Source organism: Melospiza georgiana, chromosome 4 (genome assembly GCF_028018845.1).
Source record: "Melospiza georgiana isolate bMelGeo1 chromosome 4, bMelGeo1.pri, whole genome shotgun sequence".
NCBI classification, from domain to species: Eukaryota; Metazoa; Chordata; class Aves; order Passeriformes; family Passerellidae; genus Melospiza; species Melospiza georgiana.
Window position 1 is genome coordinate 10,681,947 of NC_080433.1, and position 25,636 is coordinate 10,707,582.

The 25,636-nt window shown below is 44.4% G+C and overlaps 1 protein-coding gene across 2 annotated transcripts; it reads right to left on the reverse strand.

Moving 5' to 3' along the window:
- Window positions 1–23: 23 nt before the first annotated feature.
- IL17RA (interleukin 17 receptor A) lies at window positions 24–21,987 on the reverse strand. Of its 2 annotated transcripts, XM_058023574.1 has the most exons (13): window positions 21,853–21,987; window positions 14,956–14,980; window positions 13,001–13,147; window positions 11,173–11,297; window positions 9,609–9,735; window positions 8,207–8,254; window positions 7,962–8,119; window positions 6,703–6,777; window positions 5,903–5,978; window positions 5,804–5,818; window positions 4,497–4,598; window positions 3,402–3,443; window positions 24–2,822 (listed from the first exon to the last, which is right to left on the reverse strand). In XM_058023574.1, the coding sequence occupies exons 1-13, from the start codon at window positions 21,985–21,987 to the stop codon at window positions 1,330–1,332; spliced, it is 2,568 nt and encodes an 855-aa protein (XP_057879557.1). In that variant the 3' UTR covers window positions 24–1,329. The 2 variants fall into 2 exon arrangements, with proteins under 2 accessions (XP_057879557.1, XP_057879556.1); XM_058023573.1 differs by lacking the exon at window positions 5,804–5,818 and having other exon boundaries at window positions 4,497–4,613.
- Window positions 21,988–25,636: the final 3,649 nt, after the last annotated feature.

Genomic DNA, 25,636 nt, shown 5'->3' on the forward strand with positions numbered 1-25,636 from the left:
TTTTAATTTAAGGGAAAAAAACCCCACAGGTTAGACACAAAATTATAAAATACACACAAAATAAATTGCAAGAGAAAAGAATAGATTCTTTCTAAGACATTAGATTTTTAAAAAGCTGAGATAAAGGATTTTTTTGACAAGTAAACTTAGATGGATGGGAAAACAACAAAGGAGAAAGGCCTGCATGTATTTACACCTCACAGGTTGTTATCCAGTGATAAGAAACAGGGTAAATGCAGCCTTACCATCACTGCTCCTGGAAGAGAAATCCCTTAGTCTGTTCAGTATTTCACTGTAGTTAACCTGAACTACCTGTGCTGGAGCTTAAACCCACACAAGTGCATCTTACAGTCATTTTCACTCAGCCTCCCTTAACTCAGATATAATTTCCACTCTAAAACAGCATCTGCTGAGGCTACAGTTTTTCCTCCTCCAAAACAGTCCTTTATTTCCTTGTGTGTCACTATCTATATCTTCAGCTCACATCTTCCTGGTGCTAAGATATCCAAAAGCAAACAGCACTGCAGCAGTGTGTCACAGAACACACCAGATTCCCCTGATTCTGTATTCAGCTCCACATTTCTTAAAACTGTAAAAAAATCCCAAATTCCATTTCTCGGTCTCCTCTTCCCCCTTCACTACTGTTGCTGGTTTTCAAGCACATAGCTCCCAGTAGAGAGGCAAGAAGAGTCATGGAGACTCTCAATTTAAACATTTATCCCACTTATTCTCAGCTATTCCACTTGATTTCTGAATGACCATGGAAATGCAGCTGTAAATGAATGATGAGTGGGAAGAAAAATAAAAATCTTTAGGCACATTTATCAACCAGGTAGAAACAGCCCTAATCTAGCTGAAATTTAAGGCACATGTCTTTAATACAGTATTTACAAAGAAATGTTCAAAATGTGCATTAAAATGGCAATGCAAATGTCACCACGTTATCTAAGCCTATTTTCTGAAGCATGCCTGTGACTTTTATCCAGTGCAATAGAATCAGCACAGCTGGAGGGCATTGTGAAGGCACGAGTGGATGAGCCACAGCAATTTTTCTGCCATCCATCAGAGAGAATTCAGTGTAATGCTCTTCCCCAAGGAACAGAATCACTGCCTGTTCTTTCACAGGGGGGGCAATACTCCTGGCTTCTCTCCACAGAGATTGGAAGCAACATTCCACATGTGCTGGGCAGTGCTGCATCCCAGCAGCACAGGAAGGTGCCAGCACTAAGCCATTTACAATGCAAGGACAAGGACAGTGCTGGAAATGCAGCCTCAGTACTGCTCTGCATGGGACCACCCTCCATCCCTGCATTTCAAACAGGGCAGAGCCTAAGAGTCCTCCAAAGCCTGCCCAAGGTCCATCACCTCTGCTGGGTAGCTCCAGCTGGAGTGCCTCTGAATGTCCTGGAAAAACAGCTGCTTCTGGAGGCTCTTCAGGCTGTTCAAAACCTCTGGAGAGAGCTCGTGGAAGCCCCCCTGCTGTTCCTGATCCTCCTCCTCTTCCTCCTCCTCCTCTAGAAGGTCCTCAGGAGGCAGAGGGGAGCATCTGGAGATGTAGCCCTGGTCTGACTGCACTGACTGCCTCTGGTCCTTGCACTGGTCATCAAAGACCAGCTGGTGCTGCTGGTCAGCCTCCCCCTGGCACAGATATGGCTCTGAAGGGATGACACTCTGCTGATAAAGGGGGTACATGAGTCCACTCAGATGCTCACTCAGGTCACCTGACAAGTTTGCAGGACTCTGGTCAGCTGCTGAAGCTTCAGAGCCATCGTGGAGGATGAGGTTATTCCTCATTGGAAAGCTGGTCTCCAGAAGAGGAACTCCTTCCATACAGTCCTCATTGCTCAGCACATGGTGACTGAGGATGTTTCTGCCTTCCATGGAAGAGACTGGCTCCACCACCTGAACTGGAGGAACATCCATAGGAAGGACCACAGTCTGGGAAATTGGATCCCCACGTGGATTAAGCTGAGGCTGCAGCCTGCAGCCTGTACTTTCACCCTCATGCACGTGGAGGCTGATGGTGTAACAGGGCTCAGGCTCACGTAGGTGCAGCTGGTGTTTCACAATTCCTCCTGGCTCACTCAGCAGTGAACCCACCTGGCTCTCTCTGCTCAGGGAATGCAACTCTTCATCACTATCCAGGCAGATGGTCTCACTCTCAAACCAGTCTGGGTGCTCAATCTGCCAGTTTTTGAACTTCTCTATGGCCTCTTTCAGCTTCCTCCCACTGGGGGTATCGATGTAATTTTCAGCTGTGATTTCCTGGATTCGATGGATGCGCCCGGGTTCAAACTTCTCCAGATCCTGAATCCGAAAATAAATATCCTCAAACTTGTCCATCAGCTGGTATCTGGAGGTGACATTGAACAGATCAGGTATATCTCTCTCACTGCTTATTCCCTCGAAGTAGCAAACTATGTACATTCCAAAACAGGCTGGCTTCTTGAAATCTGGCAGGATCAGGTTCAAGGCTGGGGTGAACAGGTCTCCCACTGGCTTTTGCTGATCCTGCTTGAGGCACACAGGCTCATTCCCAAGCATGGCCTGCCATTTGGCCTGGGTGCCCCGAGAGCACAGGATGATGATCTTCGAAGAGAGCTCTTCCATCTCCTTCTTCTGCCGGGTGAGCCAGGGTAAGGGCCCCAGCTCTGAGATGTGGTGGTCCTCCAGCAGGTCCAGGGCCACAGCAGTGCCACAGACTGTCATCAGGAACTCAGCAAACTTGAGCACCACGTCCACGTAGAGCAGGTGATCAGCAGAGTACACGATCCAAACCTTCCGCAGCTTCAGGGGCGGCAGGGGCAGCTCACTGTACGGCGCTGATGGAAGGCAGGGAAATGTTAATTACAGCCACAGTCCCCAAACTGCAAAGCTGTGACTCAGCACTAAGCAGCATAGCAGGGTATTAACACAACTTTTAAGCTTTAATGTTATTTTGGCAATCTATGTGGACAACATCTCATTTTGTAAATTTAATATGAAAGTACAGGCACAGTAAAGGGTGATTTATGATAATGCCCAGATGATTCATCAACTTTCACCTCACAAAAACACTGCAGCAGCTTCAAGAGGTTTGCAAATATTGCTGTATTCTCTAGTGGAGAGCTGAGTGCACCCACCCCAAACCAATCTGCTGTTGCTATGGCCTAGATGATCAGCAAAGCTTCCTCTGCTAGTACAGCCTTGGGTCAAAAGCCTCCCCACATTCCAAAGCAATTACCTCCCATCTCACAAAAACAGCACTTCAAATTCCATATACAAAGCTTCTTTTAGCTAAACAGGCTAACTTTTGGTTTCAAGAAGCATCTATGGAGTAGTTAGAGCCTACAAAAGCCCCTTCTGGGCAACACTGTCAGACCTGCATGAGAGGTGCTTGACCAAGCACAGTTGCATCTTACCAGCCTGCAAACTGTCGTGGCTGCATTTCCCTCGCCGGCGTGCTGGAAGAGAGACAGTCACTGTCAGTTCTGGAAGCATGAACTAAGATTAAATGCTTAAAATCACACCACCTTCCACAGATTAGGTTAAAAAAATAAATCTCTAACTGTGCAGGGAGATAAAGCTTTAAGGAGGAAGAAGCCTAATTAAAAAAACATACTGAAAGAATAAAGACTCTTCTACAGCCAGTTCTTGCTATATTTTTCCTTTGAGTGGAGACATCGCACTCAAAATGAACTTTCAGCTTCTTCCCCAATCGTGGCAGTCTCAAATACAGAACCCCCAACCGTCCTGTGACCTCTCCTTAAGGAGAAGAGGCTTTTAAAATATGTCTTTTTCTTAAGAAGCTTTTCTGAAGAGGTGACTAAAATGTCCCTAGCTGCATCTTATAGATGAATTTGATGTTAAGAAATTTTCCAAAAGATTACCAATTCTTCCTCTCATGTAAAAAAAAAAACAAAAGCAGTGAGTTACACAGCTTCCCTGAGATAACTGCCTCATGGCTGCAGCACAGAAAACAAGGAGTTAGCCCTTAAGTACCAAATTTTCCAAGTTGCTTGATGTCAGTCTCTGTCCTGTGGGTTTTTTTTCCTTCCACTTCAATTGAAAAACCTTATCATATCACAATAGTATAAAATTAATTTTGCAGAGAATTTGGGAAACAGGGGGAAGACTACAGTGTGGACAAACAGGAAGCTTCTGCTCTGCAATGCTCTTATGCAATGCAGGGAGAAAAAAACGTGCACAAAACTGCAGCAATCTGCAGTAAACAAAGAGCTGAACTACGAAATTCCTTTTTCCCCTCATGACCTCTGAAGTGCTATGAACAAGGAGCATCAGAGAAGATAACCTGTGGAAGGCTTTACTTATCTAGTGCATGGTATAAGGACATTACAAGTCCCATAAAGTAAAACTGAAGATGTTTTCATAGGCATTATTCTCAGTGGCAAGGCATCAGAACAGCAAGGAACAAAACCACAATAGGAATAGGTACAGAAGGAGAAAAGATATTCTTTAGCACTGGATTTTTTCTTCCTGGCTGGTATGAGCCTCACCTGCTCGTATTTTAGTCATGCACAGCACAGCTGTGATGACTGACCCCACCAGCAGCACAGAGATCCCAGTGATGCACCAGTACAGCCAGATCATCATGTCATCTGCAAAACAGAAACCTCTCCTCAGACACAGCTCCAAGAGCAGAAGGTCCCTGAGCAGCAGAAGCCAAGGCAGGAGGACCCTGGCTCTGCTGAGCAGACAGCACTTCCCCCTTACAATCCACAGCCACTGCTCCAAACCAATTCCTGCTTGCATGGTGCTGCTGTACACCACAAACTTGCTCCACACAAAGAACCATATGTGCAGCACACTGAAAACACAGATCAAGAACCCTCCTCTAAATAGCAATGTTTACCCAGCTCTGACAGGCATGCCGCCCATGTCCTGCCTGTTCCTGTAATCTAGCTTAAAAAAAAAAAATTAAAATATCACTATTTTGGGTCAAGAATTTCAGTTTACAGGTGTTTTTCCTTTTTTAATTTTTTTTTTAATCTTGGGCAAAAGATCCTTACAGGTGTTGCAGCCAAAAAAAAGATGTCAAATCATTATGCACAAGTTATCTTGACATTCATAAAAATGAATATATGCATGCTATTCTCTCCAAAAGCTGCTTTATATTATGCAAATTTTTTAACACTGAGCAAAGTGACAGAAAGTATTTTATATTAAGACTCTTCTTGTCAAAACTGCTTCTCAAAGAATTCTATGCAAGTGAAGTGTCTCTCAAAAAATTGCTCTTTAAGGTTCACACTGCATACAAATACTTGCCTCATTAAATCATGGTGAAGTCATTCTTAGCACAATTAATTCTGAACTCAGTGTTACAAGGGGACTGTTAAAGAAATTTTAGACACCAGGCTCTCATCTCCATCAGAGAGATTTACTGCACATATTGATTATGATACCTGGCTGGGTGAGCTTGGTGGCTCAAAAGAGGGACCCTGAACAAAGAAATCCCCGAACAACTAAACCCACATGACCTAAACTCTCATCCCTCACATGATGTTCTCATTATTAGGTGTGTGGGGTCTCCTTGCTCCTCATTGGTTTGGTGTTTTGTTACCAAGTGGTTGCCAAGTGCTGATCTTCACATCCTCTGAGGTTTCAGTGGGAGCTCTGGTGTGTTCCCAGTATGGCTGGTACAGTTCATGCACCACCTATGGGCTGTCCACTATTTTCAAATAATATAAAACTTTCAACAGTGACATTTCCTGCCCATTGGGTCATTTGCAGGAAGGATCATTTCTCATTCTACCCAACAGAAGAGCAGCAAAAAAAGTTTCAGAGTGTTGCAAGAACTTCTTACCTGCTGGTTCTCTACCTGCAAAAGACAAGAGTTATGTTAAAAATTCAGTTCTCAGCTGTAAAACAATGGGAATCTAATTTAGAGAAAAGTGGTTCTCACTTGGAACTGGATCACATGGGATGGAAGCAGAGTGTCTCAGACAGTCTGTGCCACAGTTTGCAAAGAATGGCTGAATCTGCAGTTGAAAAGAATCCAGAAAACAGAAGTTATTCTTAAAAGAAATTTTGTTCCCTGATTTACTTTCTCTCTGCCTCAATGTTCCTTGTATTTTAGGACAGAGACACAGAATTCCCGTTTCCCTTCAGAAAACAAGATTAATCAATAATTCTTACACCATACATGACAAAAGCTGTGAGCTCCTGAGGCTGCACATTTGCCATTCCCACTCCCATAATCTCTGACTTGGCAGCCCTGTACTGAGGAAAAGCCACTGACTGCAGAGAACACCTGCTGCCATCTTATTGCAGGGGTTCCATCCTGTTGTCTCCTTATCACAAAAGTTTCACACCTTGTTGGTGTTTCTCATGGGCAGCTCCTCAGAGCACTGACTCTTTCTTCACAAAGCAGCCACCCCACTCTCTTACAGCACTCTTCTTCTCACTGGTTACACCGTGGCCTGTTAAACTCAGGCCTGTTCCTAATCTTTGATAACTGGCCCAGCTGCAACTCCTTAGGGGTAAGATTACTTTCTACACTATCTTTATTTTTTTATATTCTATTCCCCTACAAATACCTATATAAAAATTCTTTCAGCCAGAATATTTCCCTGATGCAGGTAATTGCATATTAGCCATTCTCAGAACAAAACACTGTGAAAAAAAACAAACTTCCTGACATTCCTGAGGTGCTCACAGCCTTGACTGGGAAGGAAGGACACAGGGACAAGAGTGTGATCCCACCTGTATTTTGTATCTGCAGCAAGCTTTTATGTTCTCTATTTTGATTGTGACATTCACTTGCTGTTGCAGTCCATCCTGCAGAAATCAGATGCAAGTTATAAGGGAAGGAAGAAAACCAAATGAAAGCAGGGAAAACAGAAAAAGCTGAAATGAAAAAATGGAGTGGTCCAAAGAAGCAGAAGCTATGTTTTTGCTTTTGAAGAAGCAGCCCAGAGAGAACAGAATGGGTGAAGGATCTGGCCACCATCTCAGCAGCTGTGCTGTGTGACAATGCAATTGAGACAGCAGGCCAAGACTACACAGGTAACAGGAAATAATTAGGGATGTACCTGGTACAACTTCAAAGGAGTTAAAACTTACATTTTCTTAACAATGTAGATGTCTTCAGCTCTGTAATGTGCAAACATTAACAAGTCTCCTTGTTTAATTAAAAGCAGCTGCCAACACTACTTCTGACACTAGCAGGCAGGTGAGTTGCCCTTGCTACCTGCTGTACACAGTCAATATCATGATAACCTAATTCTTCACAGTGATTAGCAGATACAAACTCCAAAATGAGGTGTATTCCCCTCCACCAGGGAAATACTCACACAGCTGCCCCATCTGTGTCAGTAACAGCTTAAACATATCAGTGCAGGCAGTACTAAGGGTTTTAAGTGTTAAGGAATAGAAAGATTAAACAAACTGAATGCCAACATATCTGCCCTCACACAAGGAAGGGTGGAGAGTGATTCCAAATATTCAGTATTTCTCCTCCCTCAAGTGCCTGAAGGGAAACATTTTTTTATATCAGAACACAGTCTGGACACTTTAAGATTCTCAGCAACACAGACTATAAGACCTATGGAAATTGATTCTCAGTTTGAATGAAGCATCTGTTAGTAAATCACTCATTCTTTATATAAAAGATTTAATTAACACCTTCCTGTGATCATCTCTGATAAAGTACTTCAATGATTTATTGAAACTTTGCATCTCAATTCTGGTTAATTTGCTTAGTCTTAGCTCCCCAGGCACTGGCTTGAAAAAGGTAATAAAGCCCAGATAGTCAAACATAAAATTTGACTTTGAAGGTGCTTATGGACTGCTTTATACATTATAAAACCTCTTTTTTGATCTTTTACCTACTAAATTCCTCTTTCCAAAAGCAATAAAAAAATAATTCCTTGAAAATTGTTGTTCAAATGTCCTGGTTTAGCAAGCATTTAAGATGTTTGCCTAAATCTCCAGAGCAGGCATGACCTGGGGAAGGGACTTACCTCAGTGAAATCCTGTGTGGCCATTTTACACCTCTTGTCATGCATGTAACTGGCCACATGGATTCTGTACCTGGCAGCCTCCATCCATGGCTGGAAGCTCACAAGCAGAGCTGTATCATCTAGAACTTCACCCTTGATCCTGGGCTCCCACAAGCTGCCTGGAAGCAGGGCAGATATTCTCATGTTTCTCAGCTGTCAAATATTCCAACAGAGCACCCATGTCTATGAGACTCAAACATTTTTACCTGTCTTTATACATGGGATGGTTTTTTTCATCAGAGAATCGCTGCAGTCTGCAAGAAAGACCATCAGTAGTCAGTCAGAAATATTGTACTTCCATTTAGGAAAAACCCACAATTTTAATCAGAAATTAGAGACCTAACCAAGCTCTCCTAAATGAGTAGACACCTTTGTTCCAAAGCAGTGGCAAAATTCTGTAGAAGAAGAGTACTGGTTTCCAGTCCATTACCTGATGCCATGGGGTCTTTGGTTCTTTTTCTTCTCAGAACCAAAAACATACCACACTTAATAGTACAGCAATAATGTAACACTGGTGCAGAAAGGGTCACAATAGTGAAATTAAAACCTCACACTCATCCCCACACCTTGTAATCATACCTCAGCAATAGATTCCTTCAAAGGCATTCTGATACAGGAAAATCAGGAGGCTGGAATCTTTCTTAATCCTAAAACACTCTTCCACATTTCTAATTCCCTTTATTTAGAAGATTGCCCCTGCTTTTTGGGACTTGCTTCACAGTTAAATCCAGAGTTACATATTCAACATTTAGCAATGTGGGATTTACAGCTCTCAGCCTTAAATTATGTCTCTCCTCTAGGGTTTGGACAAAGGAAAAGTAACAACTCCCTGCTTAGACAGTTGAGATAAAACATTTCATATTTCAAGTTTTCAACTTTCAAAGTTACCAATTTAAACTCTGTGAATTTACAGTGTCCCTAATTCATGTGTAAGCTCTAACCAGCAAAGCTCCCTGCAGCTGCTGAGCTTAACACCATGCATTAGGTTTCTGAAGAACAGTAGAGGATAAAAGCCAGGAAGTTCTTAGTGTGAACAGGCAGAAGAAAGGGTGTGAGGGCTGAAAATTAAGTGCTCTCTTCTCCTTTTCCAGCTCACATTGGCTGACACACTCCACACTTTGCCATTTTATAACTACAAAGTCAGGTTGACAACTATGAGCAAGTTAAGAAAAAATTTAAGAACCAGTTTTCAAGATCTGTATGAAGCAGCAAATATTTATGAAGCAGTCAGTGCAGCCACAGGGATTACAGATGCTCAGCAACCTTGGGGAGCACAGTAAAAATTCTTTTAGTGATAGGAAAATTTTCACATCAACAAGAAAGGGTCAGGCACCCAGCACTACCAAGTTCCTTGGTAAATTATGCCTAACTGTGCCTTTGAAATTGACCTTCCCATGTCTAGGATTTAGTATTAGAAGCCAAACTTCTGATTTGGAAATTCTGACCTGTACTTCCAGCTGCCACAAGCAGAGGGGCAGCTCTGAAATATTTTAAATGAAGTAAAAGCAGCAGTGATGCCAGGCCCACAAACCACCACATTCCTTCCAGAGGTCCACAAACCACCACATTCCTAAACCCAAGGCCCAAGCGAATTAAATCCCCTCTTACCAGGCATTGTGAGGGACGTGGACTTGCAATTGTAGTCTCCATTTACACCCAGCTTGGGCAGGTGATACACAGTCACTTGGTAAGTCTGGCCAGGTTCTACTTCAAAACGGTCAAAAGTGAAATTCCACTGAAAACAAAACACATCCACAAGGACTTTAAAGGACAATTTAGGCACTGAAATTAACAGCTGACTTGGCCTTGTTCCACTGTGTTCCCTCATCCCATGTAACCCTTTAACTGAAGCTTGACTGTGAAAAATTGGAACATAAGTGTAAGTATACCTGTCTCTTTGTCTGTCTCAATTCTTCTGTTTAGAATTCGTTTTTTCTTGGGATCTTTGAGCTGATACAACAGTTTTATGCCAAGCCATTGTGTGGAACTTCCACCAAAGTATATCCTGAACTGAATGGAGACTAGAATAAAATATGCAGTTTCAAGATGGAAATTTCAGTCTAGTATGAATTTTGTAGCACTTTGCAAGTGCTAAGCATTTAGAATTGCATTTATAGCTATGTAGTTCTGTACCTGGCCATTCCATACATATATTCTTAAATCTATACTGTTTGCTGCATCAGCAATGCTGTGCATATTCTGGGAGAGGCACTCTGGGAGAGTGGTATTTAGTGAGTGGCAAGCTAACTATGGCCAAATTCTGTGTGGATAAGGAATGAACTCCTCATTGTTTATATTCCTTACTGTTGTGGATGTTCAGCACTTTTCTGATGAGTTTCCTAGAAGGAATGTAATCTGAATGACCATCCCCAAGGCTGGTGCTTTCCTCAGCAACAAGAGAGTACAAGAAAGAAGTGGAAGCAATAGTAAGAGTTGAGTTTAAAAGCTATAAAATATCATGCTCTGAAGCAGAATGCAAGAACCTGTCACAGACATGCTTTATGAAAAGTCCATTCCTTAGGATTTTTTTCTCCTGAGAAGCTGAGAGGCCTCAGGAACAAAATGTAAGCAATGATTATCTGCTGCTGTGCAATGCAACAGGTGCATTTTGATTCGTCTCATGTGGTTGCTTTTAATTAATGGCTAATCACAATCCAGCTGTCTCAGATTTTCAGTCAGTCACAAGATTTTATGATTCCTTTCTTTCCTTGCTAGCCTTCTGATGAAATTCCTTTCTTCTATTCTTTTAGTATAGTTTTAATATATCATTTTCTTTTAATAAAATATATATGTATATAATAATAAAATAATAAAATAATAATATTATCAGCCTTCTGAAACATGGACTCAAGATTCTCATCTCTTCCCTCATCCTGAGGCCCCCTTGAACACAAGAACCCCTACAATGATTTGCTTTAAGCAACCTCCCGAGTGATGACACATGCCAGGCAACTAACAGCAGCAATTCTTAAAATCTGAAGGGTGGGCAAAGTGAAAGAGAAATGGGAAATGAGGGCAGAGTGAAAGAGAAATGGGAAATGACAGCAGATCTGAAGTCCAAGACAGGCTCTAAGCAGCCTGTACTTTTTAATCAATAACCTTGCCATAAAACAGTGAAAGCAGAAACAATTCCACAGACTAGAACACATAATTTGGATCGCTCTGCACTCACCCGGCCTCCATCTGGACGGACCTGAAGAGGCAAATTGTTGAGGAAGTCAAACTGGGCACAGATCTGCTGATTGCTGCTGACCTGCATGACGGCGAGCTCGGCCCCTTGCAGGGAGCGGACGCTGGCTGCAGGGACAGGGGACAAAGCTGCTCACCCTTCTCTCTGCACATGGAGAGGCTGCAGCCCCCACAGAGAGCACCACTGTGCCTAGCCTTGTCTAGTCTAGCTGCTTTGAGGTGCTGAGGATCCCAGCATGAAGATAAGTGGCCATGGAAAAGCGAGCATGCAGGGCTGACTGACAGCACTCTCAGCCTAAAGGCTGTCCTGCATGGCAGAGCTACACCTGTGCAAATGAAGGAGCACAGGAGAAGGTGACTGCATTCTCCACACACCCTGCCATTCCACAGACGTGCTGAGCTCTGCCTCATGCAGCTTGGGTGCCAAAGCAGGCATGTAGTCAGGCTAAACAGGTCAAGTAAGTTTACTCAGTGTTTCCTTCAACCTTCAGCTGAAACAGACCTATGTTAGTGCTGATTTCCAGCCTTCCAGTGATAAGAAATCTGTCAGATAGCCAGGGAAATAGTTCCAATAGTTGATTACCTTGGCAAAGCTACATCTGTGCAAATGAAGGAGCAGAGGAGAAGGTGACTGCATTCTCCACACACCCTGCCATTCCACAGATGTGGCATTGTGCTGAGCTCTCTCAAAGCTGCCTCGTGCAGTCTGGGTGCCAAAGCAAACACATCTTTGTTTTGGTACACATGAGAGAGCTGCCAAGCACAGGTGAGTTCAATGACTGGGTCACACCTGCTTCTACGCTACCCTAGCTAGAGATCACAACTCTACAGCCCTCAGACACAGCCCCTGCAGAAGGAAGAAATAAATGTGTTTAATTCTGCCTTAAAGCAGCACAAAACTTTGGACTAGAGTATGCAAGGGAAGCATCATTTACAAACAATCAAATATATTTGGGGAGTGAGAAAATGTGACTTAGTAGTCATTTAGGCTCCAACAATGAGACAATTATTGCTTTGCCAAGGCACACAAAGATGAGATTACACCCACCAAACAAAATTAGGCAGCCAACCTCTCCAATTTCAAAGATCTGCTTTCATAACTTGAAGTCATAATTTTCCTCTCTATCTGTAAGAACCCTGGATGCTGAGAATTTTAAACTTTCTGTGCTTAAAGGCACAGACCCACAAAGAACATTGCATTTGATCTGAGGCTGTGAAGAAGGCTTTGAAAATTGATTGATAGGATTGTGGGTGTGTAGTTGGTTAGAAGTGAGTAATATCACGGGGTGGAAAACTTAGAGCTTGGAATTTTAGAATATAGAAATAAATATGAAGGAAGATGGAGGTTTTAGGGTGGAGGCAGGTTGTTCTTCTTTACCTTCTTCTTCATGGGTTTGGGTGATGTATTGTAATTGGGCAGAGAAGTCTGCACTGCAGGCTTCCAGGGATGAGTTATTGGGTTAAAAGGGAAAATAATCCAGGTGTCAGTTCTTAATTGGATAGTTTAGTCCTAAAAGACCTTGTAACAAGAGGCGGTTAGCCTTTCTGTGCCTTGCTAATGAAAAGCTGCCAACCTCATGGTTGTGAAACTGTTTTACTGATAAGAGATAATAAACACCTGAGTCTGAACATGAATTACTGTCTCAGGTGCCTTCAACCCAGACCCAGAGCAACCAATGTCTATTCTTACTAGAACAAACCTTTTACCTCTGCTCCATGCTCAAAAGTGAAATTCCACTGAAAACAAAACACATCCACAAGGACTCAAAGGACAATTTAAGCACTGAAATTAAACTGAAATGAACACTTACCATCTGTAGCCACTTTCCACTCTATCTGAAGCACAGGGACCAGTTTTCCATCCTCCTTACGGAAAACATCAGAAGAAACGTGGAGACTGCTCGGAGCAGAGGGAGTCCAGGCAGCCACCTGCAGCCAGCTCGACTCCATGCACGTGCCTGTCCAGAAATGAAACCCACATTTAGAGTGGGGCTGAGCAACCTCTGCTTAACTGCAATTATGATCTGCTCTCTGGGTCAGGTTTATTCTGAGGGGAAAACTGGGTGACAGACTCAAAGTTAGTTTTCTGTATGGAAGTGCTTTGTAAATTGCCTGTAATAATCCAAACTTATTCTAGTAACTTCCACTTCCTCTTTTCCTTAAAATCTGTTAGTACTTGTCACTATCAGTGTAGTCAGGCTAAACAGATCAAATAAGTTTACTCAGTACTTCCTTAAACTTTCTGCTGAAATAGAGCTGTTTTAGTGCTGATTTCCAGCCTTCCAGTGGTAAGAATTCTGTCAGATAGCCAGGGAAATTGTTCCAATAGTTAATTACCTTCCAATAGTTAATTACCTTGGTTAATTACCAAACTGCTTTTCCTCAAATTTGAATATACATCTGAATTCAGCTTCCAACAACTGCCTGTTATGCCTTGCCTAAATTAATGAACTCCCTGGACAGAAAAATAAACTATGCTTGTCAACAGGGTGTTAGGGAGAGCTGGTCCTGTAGAGTCACCAGAAAGTGAAATCAGGTGTGACAGGCATCAGACAGACATGATCTACTTGGGCTTTTGTAACACATTCGACTTCTCAGAGCATGTTAAAAATAGCAGTCAGCCCCCCCTAAAGTGCACTTTGGGTCTATTTTGATGGATATGTGATGGAAACATGGCTTTAGGCTTAGGAGTAATTAGACCATCCTCAAATGCTCCTTTTACAAAAAAATATCTATAAAAAGCCTGGCAAGAATAAAGTACCTTTCAGCAAAGAGTGTACTAAACACTAAAAAAAAATAGATTTTCCCTAGAGCAGAAAAACATAACAAAAGCCATAAAGCAGAATTTAAAGCAAATATTTAACTTGGGCAGCATTTTAATGCTGGTGCTGCAGTCTGGCTTGGCCATGTTGTCAAGCTGTATTCCAGTGGCTGTGTGCCACTGGGAAATATCCAACCTGATCCCACCCAAGCCCTCTCCTGCCAAAGGAGTTTTAAATCTGGTTATTTTCAGCATAGCCCTCTCCCTGATCTGGCAAGCCAAACAAAAATACCACTGCTACAGAAATCCTTGTGTCAGTTTGACACAGGGCTGGGCACTGAGGCAGGAATGAGCTGGCTTAGAACAGGGGGGAAAGCCAAGGAGCTCTGCAGGGCTGCCCCAATGCCTCCAGGTTTCCAATGGACAATTTCAGAACATTTTCCTTTTGTTTTTAAGAACGTTTTTTCACAACATCACCCATAATTATATTAAGGTCTTTCAGATGCATGTCATTGCTAAGACTTGACCCCTTACACCCAATAATTTACATTAACTGCTCCCAACTGCACCCCTCTATGCCCCATTTTTAATTTTAGTTCATACACCAATTTCTCATCAAGTACTGTCATAATGGCTTGTAATGAAGATTTGCTGGCAAACTTGTCCTTAAATTCCCATTTCTTTAAAAACTGATGATCCCAGCTTTAAATAGAAATTAAACAAGTTGGGTTTGGGTTTTACTCATGTCATTGCCTACCCCTAACTCTGTCCTAAAAAAAGACCAAACTTTCCATTCCTCTTCTAGCTGGAGCTTATAATGGATCAAAGTGTAAATCCCAAAGCAAGGCATGATAGCAGTGTTTCCCTTTACAACTCTTCGATCCTAGCAGGAAAAACATGCTGTATGAACCCAGTTAAAAAAAGAAAAGAACAAAAAAAATATAGAAAAAAAAAAAAAAGCACGATCTTATGAGAAAACTGCAACAATGAAAAAAAATTACTTACTATTTCTTACGAGACAGTTTAAATCCTGTGGGGGAAAGAAACAAGAATATTACTCTCAGAATAAAACTGACAGCAACTTGCTTCTGCTCAGGGCTGGGAGAGGGGCAGGAAAAAGCACTTCAGTGATGCACACAAATTAGAAAAATTAACCATGATGGAAACACTGGGCTGAGCTGTTAATCAAAAAACCGAAGACACGGGGCATGGAACTTGGGCACAATTTATGTGACATCTCTGGGATCATCCAGTCCAACCTATGGCAAACACCACTGTGCTGAGAAAGAAGAATTCATCAGAATTAGACACTTTCTTATTAAGAATAAAGACGCCCTGATCACAAAGAAGCAAGCAGAAGTTATGTGGGCTCTGCCTGGCTTCTCCCAGTTATATTCTGATTATTCTGGAAGCCCCCTAAAGCTGGATATTATGGTCAACCATTGCCACCATATAATTCATTTCAGTGGAGCAGGGAAGGCAGTTGGGTTTTAAACTCTCTACAACTTCCTAATGTCAACTGCAAATGCATTTGGGGCTTAGTGTCCAAGGGAATATTTACATTTTTAGGGAAGGGTGCTTGGACAAGCCAGTTGTGCCTTTTTGGTAATGAAAATACCTCAGAGATCAATGCTCACATTTCTGCTCATGTATCTGTTCCTTGGAAGGAAAGCAGGAAGATCTGGCATTAACCTCCTCATGCTTATATAAAGAATAAAACCTGAAAATCTCTTCCAGGCTTTTGCTACACAAGTCACAACAACACACACAGGTATAAATGCAGCCTGCAGGCACCCTTCACAAGAAACACATCCACACTCCAATTACTGCACCACAAACGCACCCAAGATAGAGCTATATTGAAAAACAGCACCTGCAACCTAAATCCTTCAGTAATGGAAAATAAATAAATTAAATAAAAAAGAATAAAAGAAATTAAAAGCAAAGAAGCAAATGCTGATGAAACCAAACTGGCTAACTACAAACACTGAAAAAGAGAAAAATAAAAATTGTGAATACCTATATGGAAGAATGGATTAAGCTATGAAAAAAATTAGTCCTAACACTTCAGACCCTTAATCAGACTTTTTAAGGCAAATTATGTGGCCTGACAAAGCCCCTTATGTGCAAAGGTGCAGTGGTTTTATCTGAGATTAAGATTTTATCGGGAGTTAATTTTCTTCACAGCAACTGCTACGGTGCTTTCCACAGAGGGCAAAGAGTGAGTGACTGCCCTGGGATGAGCCCTCAAGAGGAAACAAAAATAACTGGCAACCAAGCATAGGGATTTTTCCTAATGTAATGATTTCTGTTAAAGCCTCTCACTTAACATTCAGTCATTTTGTCCTTGTTCTGTTGCAGTCATCAGTAATTACTGTACATGGCATCCCAACAAAGCCCTTATGGAAAATATAAGGCATTATCAGCCTGAAGAGCAGCAACAGCTGCTTTCATGGAGTGCTGGTGCTCTGCATCAGAGCTGACACCATAAGTGAGGAAATGCTGCATTTCCCCTTTCTTGTTTAATTATCAATATGAATATTGATCCAGCACAGTGTACAAAGGGATCCTCTCTTCCTCCAGGTCGATTATCCCAGGTGAAGCATTCACAAGGATGTTCCCAGCTTTGATGAGGCTGTTGTGCCCTTTCTGACATTTATTAAAAACTCCAGAGCTCAGTGAGGAGCCATCTGTCTGTCAATGACGATTCAGAACTGACACTTGCTAATTAAAGCCCTTCTTATCTTTTCAACGCTGGGTTTCTATGGGGAAAAACAACAGTACTTTATCAGGTATTTTATCACCAACAGTATTTTATCACCTTTCCCCAGCCCCACTCAGAGTTTTCAAGGGACCACCTACACAGTGTTTTTCCTACCCTGCACTAACCTGCTTGCCTGCTGTGCCAGCAACTTTTTTTCTGTGTAGCTGACTATACTGCAGTGTTTTAAGCTGCCATCAGTTAGCCGAGCATTTAGCAGGTCTGCCACAAGAACAGGGAAAGGATTCTCCCACTGCAAGGCACCAATTCACTTCTTGGTCCTCTCCCTTCCCAGTGCCCAAGCACTACAGGGATGACCCAAGAGCTGAAAATGCTTTTAAGAACAACTCATCCACACAGGATGTCCTCACTATTGGCATAAGGAAGCAAAGATAAGCAAAGATAAAGGCACAGTGCAGGCAGAGGTGTAAGAAGCTCAAGGTAAGGCAAGTCCTAGGAGCACTTGCCATGAAACCCCCATCTCCTTTTGGCAGAGTACCCAGGTGAACAGCTCTGGGCACACTTTTATACCAGAATGTGTAACTCCAGGCAATGACATTCAAAAGCCAGGAAGCAACCAGAGCAAAAGACCAGTTTGGTCTGCAGCACAGTGTTAACCACTGTCAGATTTGCACTGGCTCCCTCTGTAGATTTCTGGTGTGTTTCTCTTGCTGATTTAGGTTGATTTATGCTTGTCGGTTTTCTGTTTCTCCCGGCTGTTTTATGTCCGGGGGTTCTCAGGGATGCCACTTGCTCGGTTTCTCGGCTGTTTCAAAGACCTGGAATTCTCAGAGTGGCCTTGGACAGCCCCGCGCTTCAAAGGACGAGGAGAGACTTCTGATCTTGTTTCGGTCTCGGTGTTTATTAATTGTTTATCTAAAAGATTTTCTTTCAGCCCGACAGAGGTCTGCACAGCAAGTCAGCCATGGGCACACTCCCGCAGCCCCTGGGGCAGTCACCTATCTTTATACCCGAAGTTACGTGTACAATATTTATAATTTTTCCCCAATACCTTCTACTCTTATTAACCGGTGCACTTCTAGTAAAGACCAATCCCAAAGTGCCACCATCACCACAGAAGATGGAGGCCAAGAAGAAGAAGAAGAAGGACAGGACACGCCCCAATTCCTCCATCTTACTTCTCTAGACCCCCCTGTACAGAAATCCTAAACCCTGTGTTCTACACCTTAATTAACTTATCCCTTCACCATTCACCCCAGTGAAATCTTCCCATCCTCATACAGGTGTCGTCTCCTGTGTAGGATCAAAGTCCAGCCACCAGACACTTCTGGCAACATTCCAGGACTCCCGAGCCCCCCAAGGGTGATCTCGGCCACTCTGCACATCAGTCCTGAGGTGCTGAGATCCCACATCCCTCCTCAGCACCTGAGGGAATACTTGTTGGTTTCTCCTTGTAAAGTCCAACCAACACAAAACTTTACTTGATGCACTGGCTCATCCAGAGCACACTAACAAAGCTATGACAGCAGAAATATTTAACCTGGTTTCCCTACCTGAGTGTGCTGTAATAGAGTTAATTTCCTTCCCAGCAGCTGGGGTATGGGGCAGTATTTTGGATTTGGGCTGGAAACAGTGCTGATAACAGAGAGATGTCTTTGTTCTTGCTGAGCAGGGCTTGCACAGGCCATTTCTGCTCTCCAACACCCCTGCCACCAGCAGGCTGGGGCTGCAGGAATCAGAGTGGACACAGCTGGGAGAGCTGACCCCAGCTCCCCACAGGGACACTGAGAGGCATCAAACTCAGCACATAAAGCTGGGGGAAGAGAGATGAGGAGGGGGATTTCAGAGTGATGGTGTTTGTCTTCAGAGTCATTGTTATGCATGATGGATCCCTGCTGTCCTGGAGGCAGCTGAACACCTGCCTGCCCAGGGAAGTGGTGAAAAATAATTTCTCGTTCTCCTTTGCTTGCATGCATGGCTTTGGCTTTGCTTATTACATGGTCTGTACCTCAACCCACAATTTCTCTCACTTTCACCTTTCTGGTTCTCTCTCCCATCTCCGTGGTGGGGAAGTAAGTGACTGAGTGGCCATGTGGGGCTTGCTTGCCAACTGAGCTTAAACCAGGGCTGAAAATCAAAGCTACAGACATGGGAGGCATAAATATGAGAAGGAGATGATTTTGAGGTGATGCTGAAATTATTCTCAACTCTTCCTGTTTACTTGCTGTATTCTCACAAAAAGGTAAGCAACCGTTTCACTGTTTTAAAATTATTCTTGTTTTGCTTTTGACATAAAAAAAGCCCCAGACCATATGCTGTGGAGAATTCTAAGAATCTGAATGAAATAAACCTGGGAAACTGATTAACAGCACCATCCCATAACAATTCAATTAAAGTAATGGGAGGCAAAGATTTCCCAGCAGGATGCTGTGGTAACTAGAGAGAAACCACTGGGAGCCAGGCAAGTGTCCAGTTTTTAAGAGTGGCTGCTGAATGGGAAGGGGTCCAGCTTTCCAAAATTTGCCTTTCACCTTTGAACCATTCCACGTATCTTCGGAGACTTGGACGATTTGAAGTTTACTGCAGTTTCACTTTTCTAACTCCTTAGCAAAAAGAAGCAGAGATCAAGACCTCAACACATTACAGGAATAAATGCTGAAGGATGATTTGTTTAAGGCTTGTAGGAAACCAGCATCTTTTACAAATTAATTTTTTAAGCATTTTTCTCTACAGTTTTTAACTTTTTATCTTGTCCTCATATCAATTCTCAGCAAAATCAAATCCAAATTCAAAAGTTAAAATTTCTTCATAGCAATCAGTTCTAAAGTTGTCTTTATAATATTTTCATAGTTTTGACCAGTGACCCTTTTTATGCTGAAGTTCAATAGTTTTGATAGTGAATCCTTTTCATGCCAAGAGGTCCAGAAATATTTCACCAGCACTCAGTGTGATCATGGGTTATTGTTAACATCCTACACAGCAGAAAGATGCCACAGAGGGGAAGGACAGAAGTCAGTCAACAGCAAGGGCAAAATGAACACATTTGCAAAGGAGACCCTGGAAAAGCTGTCCTCACATGCACCACCACCATGGCTCATCTTCATGAGAGATGTTTCATCAATTCTTCTCCAGAGACCTGCAGTGAAGCAAGCTGGCAAGATAAATTCCAGAGACCAAACTATGTACAGCTATCCAGCCCCTCAAAGAGAGCAGGGTTATAACCACTGCATTCCTCCAGGACCGCCAGGCACGCCACATCCCACAACAGCTACAGCACAGCAACTGAACACAGTGATTAACACTTGATGGTGGAAAAACAGATGGGTGTTTAAGCTGTGGGATGTTTTTTTCCCCTGCACATAGGAAAAAAGCCCCTGCAGATGACATGTACAAGCAATGGTTACTGGTGAGAGCTGGATTTGCAGCTGTGCTATTCAGCCCTAGTTTGATGGAGTGGTGATGAATAAGGCCCATTAAGTGCATTTTAATAAGATGAGCTGTTAACAAGCATTTAGTTTTCCTTACAGGTGTCTATAGATCCTGGTATGACACTTCCCCTCCACCAAGCAGCCTCTGCCTCACGAGGGTTTTGCTGAGGAAGCTGCCAGGGCTCAGCCTGAGCTGCTCCAGAGCTCAGCAGAGCAGGGTGGGTTAGACAAAGGAAACGGGACTCACCCTGCTCAGCTGCAGCTCTGCTTCTGAACCACAGCACAGCCACACGCTGGGAGGGAGGGTTACCAAATCACACACTGAAAACAGCACAGCCCACAGAAAGGGAAGGGGGAACTGTTCTCAACTGTCACAGCCTCAGTTGATGATGGGGCTTTTCTCTATGTGAATCAGCAGCTTCGAAACTGCTCCAAGAGGCTGCTCCTGGGCTTCAGCTGACTCCTTTTTCTTAAGTCTACCTGCACTTTGGAAATTGGCTTTTTGATAGAAAGGGCCAACGTAGCAGCCCAGCATTCACTGCTCTGTGTGCACACCAGAGCATGGGGCAGCACAGCTCCCCTGTGAAAGCTGGAGATGTTCTGGTGAACCCCTCACCCAGCTACTGTGCTCACACTTCCTAAAAAACAAGGGACAGACAAGACAAAGTCAGTCAGAGCCCCACCATCCAAGGACTTGCACAGACTCTATTACTGTCAATCTCTGTGACTAACAAGGTTTGGGATATCATGGTTATGTGAGATGCCTAAGCAATACTGTAATTTTCCCTTTGCCAAAGTTTACATTTTGTAACTCTACAATGTCCAGCCTACAGTAAAACTGCAGAACTGGTCTGTTTTCTTGGGGTCTCTTTAAATAGGAGAGAAGGCAGCAGAGCAGAGGTTCTGGTAAAACAGGGGTAAGGATACAGTCAAACATTAGGAAAAGTGTCAGACTAGACAAAAGACAGGAAATGTGAACAGGAAAAGATTATAGAAGCTTTCACCCCAAAGGACACATTTTGTTTTACGGTTGTCTATAGCTGTACCTGATTATCTGCCTTTTTCAGGCTGCTGAAAGTGCACCATGGCAAATAAAGCTGTCCAGCTTAGACAACAACCGCCCATTTTCCTGTCTCACCTGCTATTGTTAATTAAAAAGCAAAAGCAGATCTCTTCCCCTCCAATACACTCTTTATACTTATCTGAAACCAAAAAAAACCCCACTCCAAAGCAAAAAAGCGACCAACAAGACAATCCTCAAAAACCACCAGAGAGAGTGACCAGCTCAGAGTTGCTACTCAAAGTTCGCTCAGGTTGGTTGTTCACTTTTACAGCGCCGCTGCATCGGCAGCTCCTGTCCGGCCGGTTTCACAGGGAGAAAAGGCAGCCAAAGCCCGCCTGCTCAAAAACCTCACACTCATGTAATGCTCAATTCCCCGCGCACTCCTAACTAAAAGTCCTAAAATCTGCAAGGCGCTGGTTAAAACTTTTAGGACATTGGGCAACGTCAGCTCTTAGCACAGACTCACATCCTGCTCGGGGACCGCGGCCGCTTCCCGCACGGCTCAGCCGTGGCCGCCCGGAGGTGCCCGGGGCAGCAGCGCTTCCCGGCCGGGGCAACGCAGCGAGGTGTGCGGTGCTCCCCGGGACACCGACACCTCCCGGGACACCGACACCGCCCGGCCCCGAGCCCCGTCCCACCACCCCGGCTCCCCGCGCCCGCCCAGGCCCCGCGCTCCCGGCGCCGCTTACCGGCTGCGAGCAGGTGAAAGGAGGCGCGGCGTCCAGCAGCAGCCGCAGGGCCGCGGCGGCGGGCGGCCGGGGCAGCAGGAGCGGCAGGAGGAACAACAACAACAGCGGCAGCAGCGGCGGCCCCGCGCCCGCCATCGCCCCCGCACCGCCGCCCGGCGCTTCCGGGCTCGGGCCGGGCGGGGCCGCACCTGAGGAGGGGCCGGGGCGGCGCGGAGCGGAGCGGGGCCCGCCCGCCTGTGGGGCCTGGGCCGGGCCGCGGGAGCAGCGAGCGGCTCCTCCCCGCCGGGACAGCGCCGGCCGTGCGCTGGGGTTGGGGTTAAAGAGCCAAACCTGCTTAAAACTGGGGGTCGTCTTCTTGTTTGCGAGGTCTGCGTGCTCCTCATAGGAGTGTCAGGGTTGGGAGGGACCGCTGGAGATCATCCATGCCAACACCCCTGCCAAGGCAGAGTCACCTGGAGCGGGTTCGGCATGTCTCCGGAAAGGGAGACTGCACGGCCTCCCTGGGCAGCTGTCCCAGGGCTCTGCCACCCTAGATGTAAAGAAGTTCTCCCTCGTGTTGAGTTGGAACTCCCAGTGCTCCTCTCTGGCTTCGGGTAAATTCCCTGAGCTTTAAGCACTGACATCAGCAGCGCTCTGCAGCCGCCGAACAAAAAGCATTGTAGGTGTATGCTCTACCTTTCCAGCTGTGGGGCTGCTCTAAATCCACTTCACAGGGGACTCTGCAAACCCCGTTTCAGCTGTCTCTCAGGTTTCACTCCAGGTTTCACATTTTTTTCACACTGCAGCTGCCCACAGCCACTTTCCCCTGTTCTCTACCATGGATTTCACCTAATGGTCTCACACAGAGCTGTAACTCAGCTGAGCTGCCAGCTCAGGGAGCTTTCTAGCAATGCTGAGTCCTTTGCTGAGCTTTGACAAACAGCCGTGAGCACGGTGGTTTCCTATGGTTTTGTGGTGGCAGATGTCTAACTGATGGCCAGTCTGAGCCTGCAGATAATGAGGTTTCTGTTGGTGAGCCTTCTGCCCTCACTGATAACAACCCTAGGTTTTCATCATCCCCTGGGTTTTTAACGTTTTGTACCACCACAATTTAATAGTAACAGCAGAGCCTGCAGTTCTGACAGCTGTGTGCAAATCAGGGAAAAATATTTATATATACACGTGTAACTGAAAAATAAAAATCTTTTTTCTTTAGGCATTATTTTACTGAATCTTAGACTGATGTACTTGGGCTGAGCACGCTGTGATTTATAATGCTGCAACACAAACACAGTGCTCAGCTGGCATTGCAGTGTAATTTCCTGATAACCGTGGTAGAACAAATTTGCTCAATCGACAAGCAAATGTGTGGAATGTTACTTGTTATCATCCCATTAGCTTCATGGCTTATGTATATACTAATTACACTGTATTTAAGCTGAGGGCATTCATTTTCTGTTGCATGTGCTTGGTAAGAAGGAATCCAGTAGGGAAAATGTTAAGTGTGTGGTTGCACATGAGTCACACACGTTGGACATCGTGACACGGCAGAATTTCTGTGGTGACAGCAGCACAGACAGCGGCTGGATTTCCTAAGCTGCTGTTTAGTGGGGCAGGCTGTGGCTGTCCAGACCATTCTGCAGCCCCTTAGACAGGGACAAGAGTCCCCGAAAGGCAGCAGGGCCACCAGTGGGAAATAAGGGGCTGCAGGAAGCTGTCTTTAATTTTCAGCCACTGCTGGTAGGAGGGAGCAATGTCAAAGGAGTTTTGATATCATTTACAATATTGAACAAATCTGGACATTGTTTAGAAATTTATTAGCAATTTTAAAATAACATCATTCCTTAGATAAAAATGCAATCTTACAGGAATATACATTTGTCCCACACAGAGATGACCCTATAGCTCACTGAGGGCCATTCACTCTAACTTTCCTCTGTTGATTTTAAAACGTGCGAGAGGGCAAGACGGACTCTGGCACTGATGACAGGCTTACATGACGGTTACAAACTGTACAGCAGTATTTACAAAAGCATTTCTGTGGGTTCATGAAAACTAGATATAAAAGTGTGGAAGGAGGTAAAGAATTGAGACAGGGAAGGGCTTGGGTGGAGGTGCAAGGGAGGGCTGGGAAGGTGGGCAGGGAGCGTAGGGAAGAGTAGGAGAGGAGGTTTATATCTGGACTGATTTATACTTGAGAGAGGTCATTTTACAGCTCTGGGCAATTCAAATGAAGGCAAAACACTTATATTTATCAACATTTATAGCTGATGATCAGAGCAGGAAATGGTGCTCCAGGGCCTGAACTGAAGAGGTGCTGAGGAACCCCATCTTCCCTGAAGTCACTGGGAGACACTGGTATGCAGTACCTGCTGGGCCAGACCCAAACCATGCACAGACAGTACCCCCCAGACCTTAAACCCTTTGGATCCTGCAGTGCTCAGTCCTTGGTGCTGATGTGAATTCAGACTGAGTGAGAGATCAGCTCCTAAATTACACTTTACTCCTGAAACCGGACTAGATTCCAACCACTTCTTGCCAGAATTCACCCAAAGTGACTCATCCCTTGCTCTATCAAGCGGCAATTGTTTGGAGGGAGATTCATCATTCAGAATTGATTTTTAAGGCAGTTTTATAAGTATCTCCCCTTTTTTTTGTGTGTGATGCAGCAATGTTTGTCAGAGATATTTACAATGTCACTCCTCCTCCTCCAAAATCTTCCCACATTCAAACTGTTAAGACTAAATAAGCTTGAAACAATAATTTCTATGAGCAATCATAAAGTTGATGATGCTTAGATAGTATTGGCTGCCAGTCTACCTAGGTGCTTGAGATGGGAACAGACTGACTTAGGATGCTTAAAATACTGAAAGCATTTCAGCCTAATTGGGAAAGAACTAACAGAAAAACACAGGTATTTAATCACCTGAATGATGATGCCAGCAAATGGTGTCTGAGTTTGTGGTTCTGTCTCAAATAGGAAAAAGCTTTGGAAAGGGGCTATTGGAACGCTGGCAGAAAGATCTGTGTTTGAGTGGAGCGACGCCTGCTCTTGCCTGGGCCCGTCCCAGCTCCCCTGGGCCTGGGATGCAGCCTCTAATCCTGGCCTAGGGAAAGGACCAGGCAGAGCTCTGCCAACCTCAGGCCGCAGGAGTGGAGGCAGAGTGCCTGACATGGGGTAGAAAAACAACAGCGTGGGAGTGTGGAGATAAGCTCCTGATCCTGCCTAACTAAGCCCTTGGTAATGCTAATGAAGATTCCCTCATTACATCAGTCATTGGTGCTGCTCCTCTCAATTAGCCCTTTAGAAAGGGTCTTGATTGAGTTGCCTCATTGTCCCCTGCCACCTGAGATCTCTGCATCCTCTGGGGCTCTGTGGCACCAGCCCTGCCTGGGCCAGAGCTGTGCCTCCCCCCACCAGCTGTGGCAGAGGATTCTGTAGGATATCTCAAATGACAGTGAACACCCACGTTTAGGCAACTGAGTCGAGCCCTGTGCCCCTCAAGAAGGCCTGGTTTTTATGCTCAAGTGTTAAGCTCCCCATAAGGGGGAAGAGAAGAATGGAGAATTTAACTAGAACACTAAAGTTTGTATCAGAAGAGGGCTTTTTTTCCATTCCAGTGTCATGCTACTGAGTTTTCTGAAAGCAATTGGAGCCCAATCTGTCTTCAAACAGGACATATCTCCTGCTGTGCTTCTGCCCTCACCCACCCAACCTCAGGGAGCTGTAGCAGCAAGGCCAGAGTGGTTTCAGCTTTCCAGAAACAAAGCAGGAACAGAGATAAAAGCTCCACGGACTGAGATA

Bases quoted from the DNA above. Each gene is read 5' to 3' on its own strand.
- IL17RA (XM_058023573.1), bottom strand. From the start codon at position 21,987: ATGGCGGGCGCGGGGCCGCCGCTGCTGCCGCTGTTGTTGTTGTTCCTC. The intron at 8,255-9,608 runs GTAAGAGGGGAT...TCTTTCTTGCAG, and splicing joins CACGTCCCTCACAATGCCTG to ACTGCAGCGATTCTCTGATG. The intron at 5,979-6,702 runs GTGGGATCACAC...TTTCAACTGCAG, and splicing joins GCTGCAGATACAAAATACAG to ATTCAGCCATTCTTTGCAAA.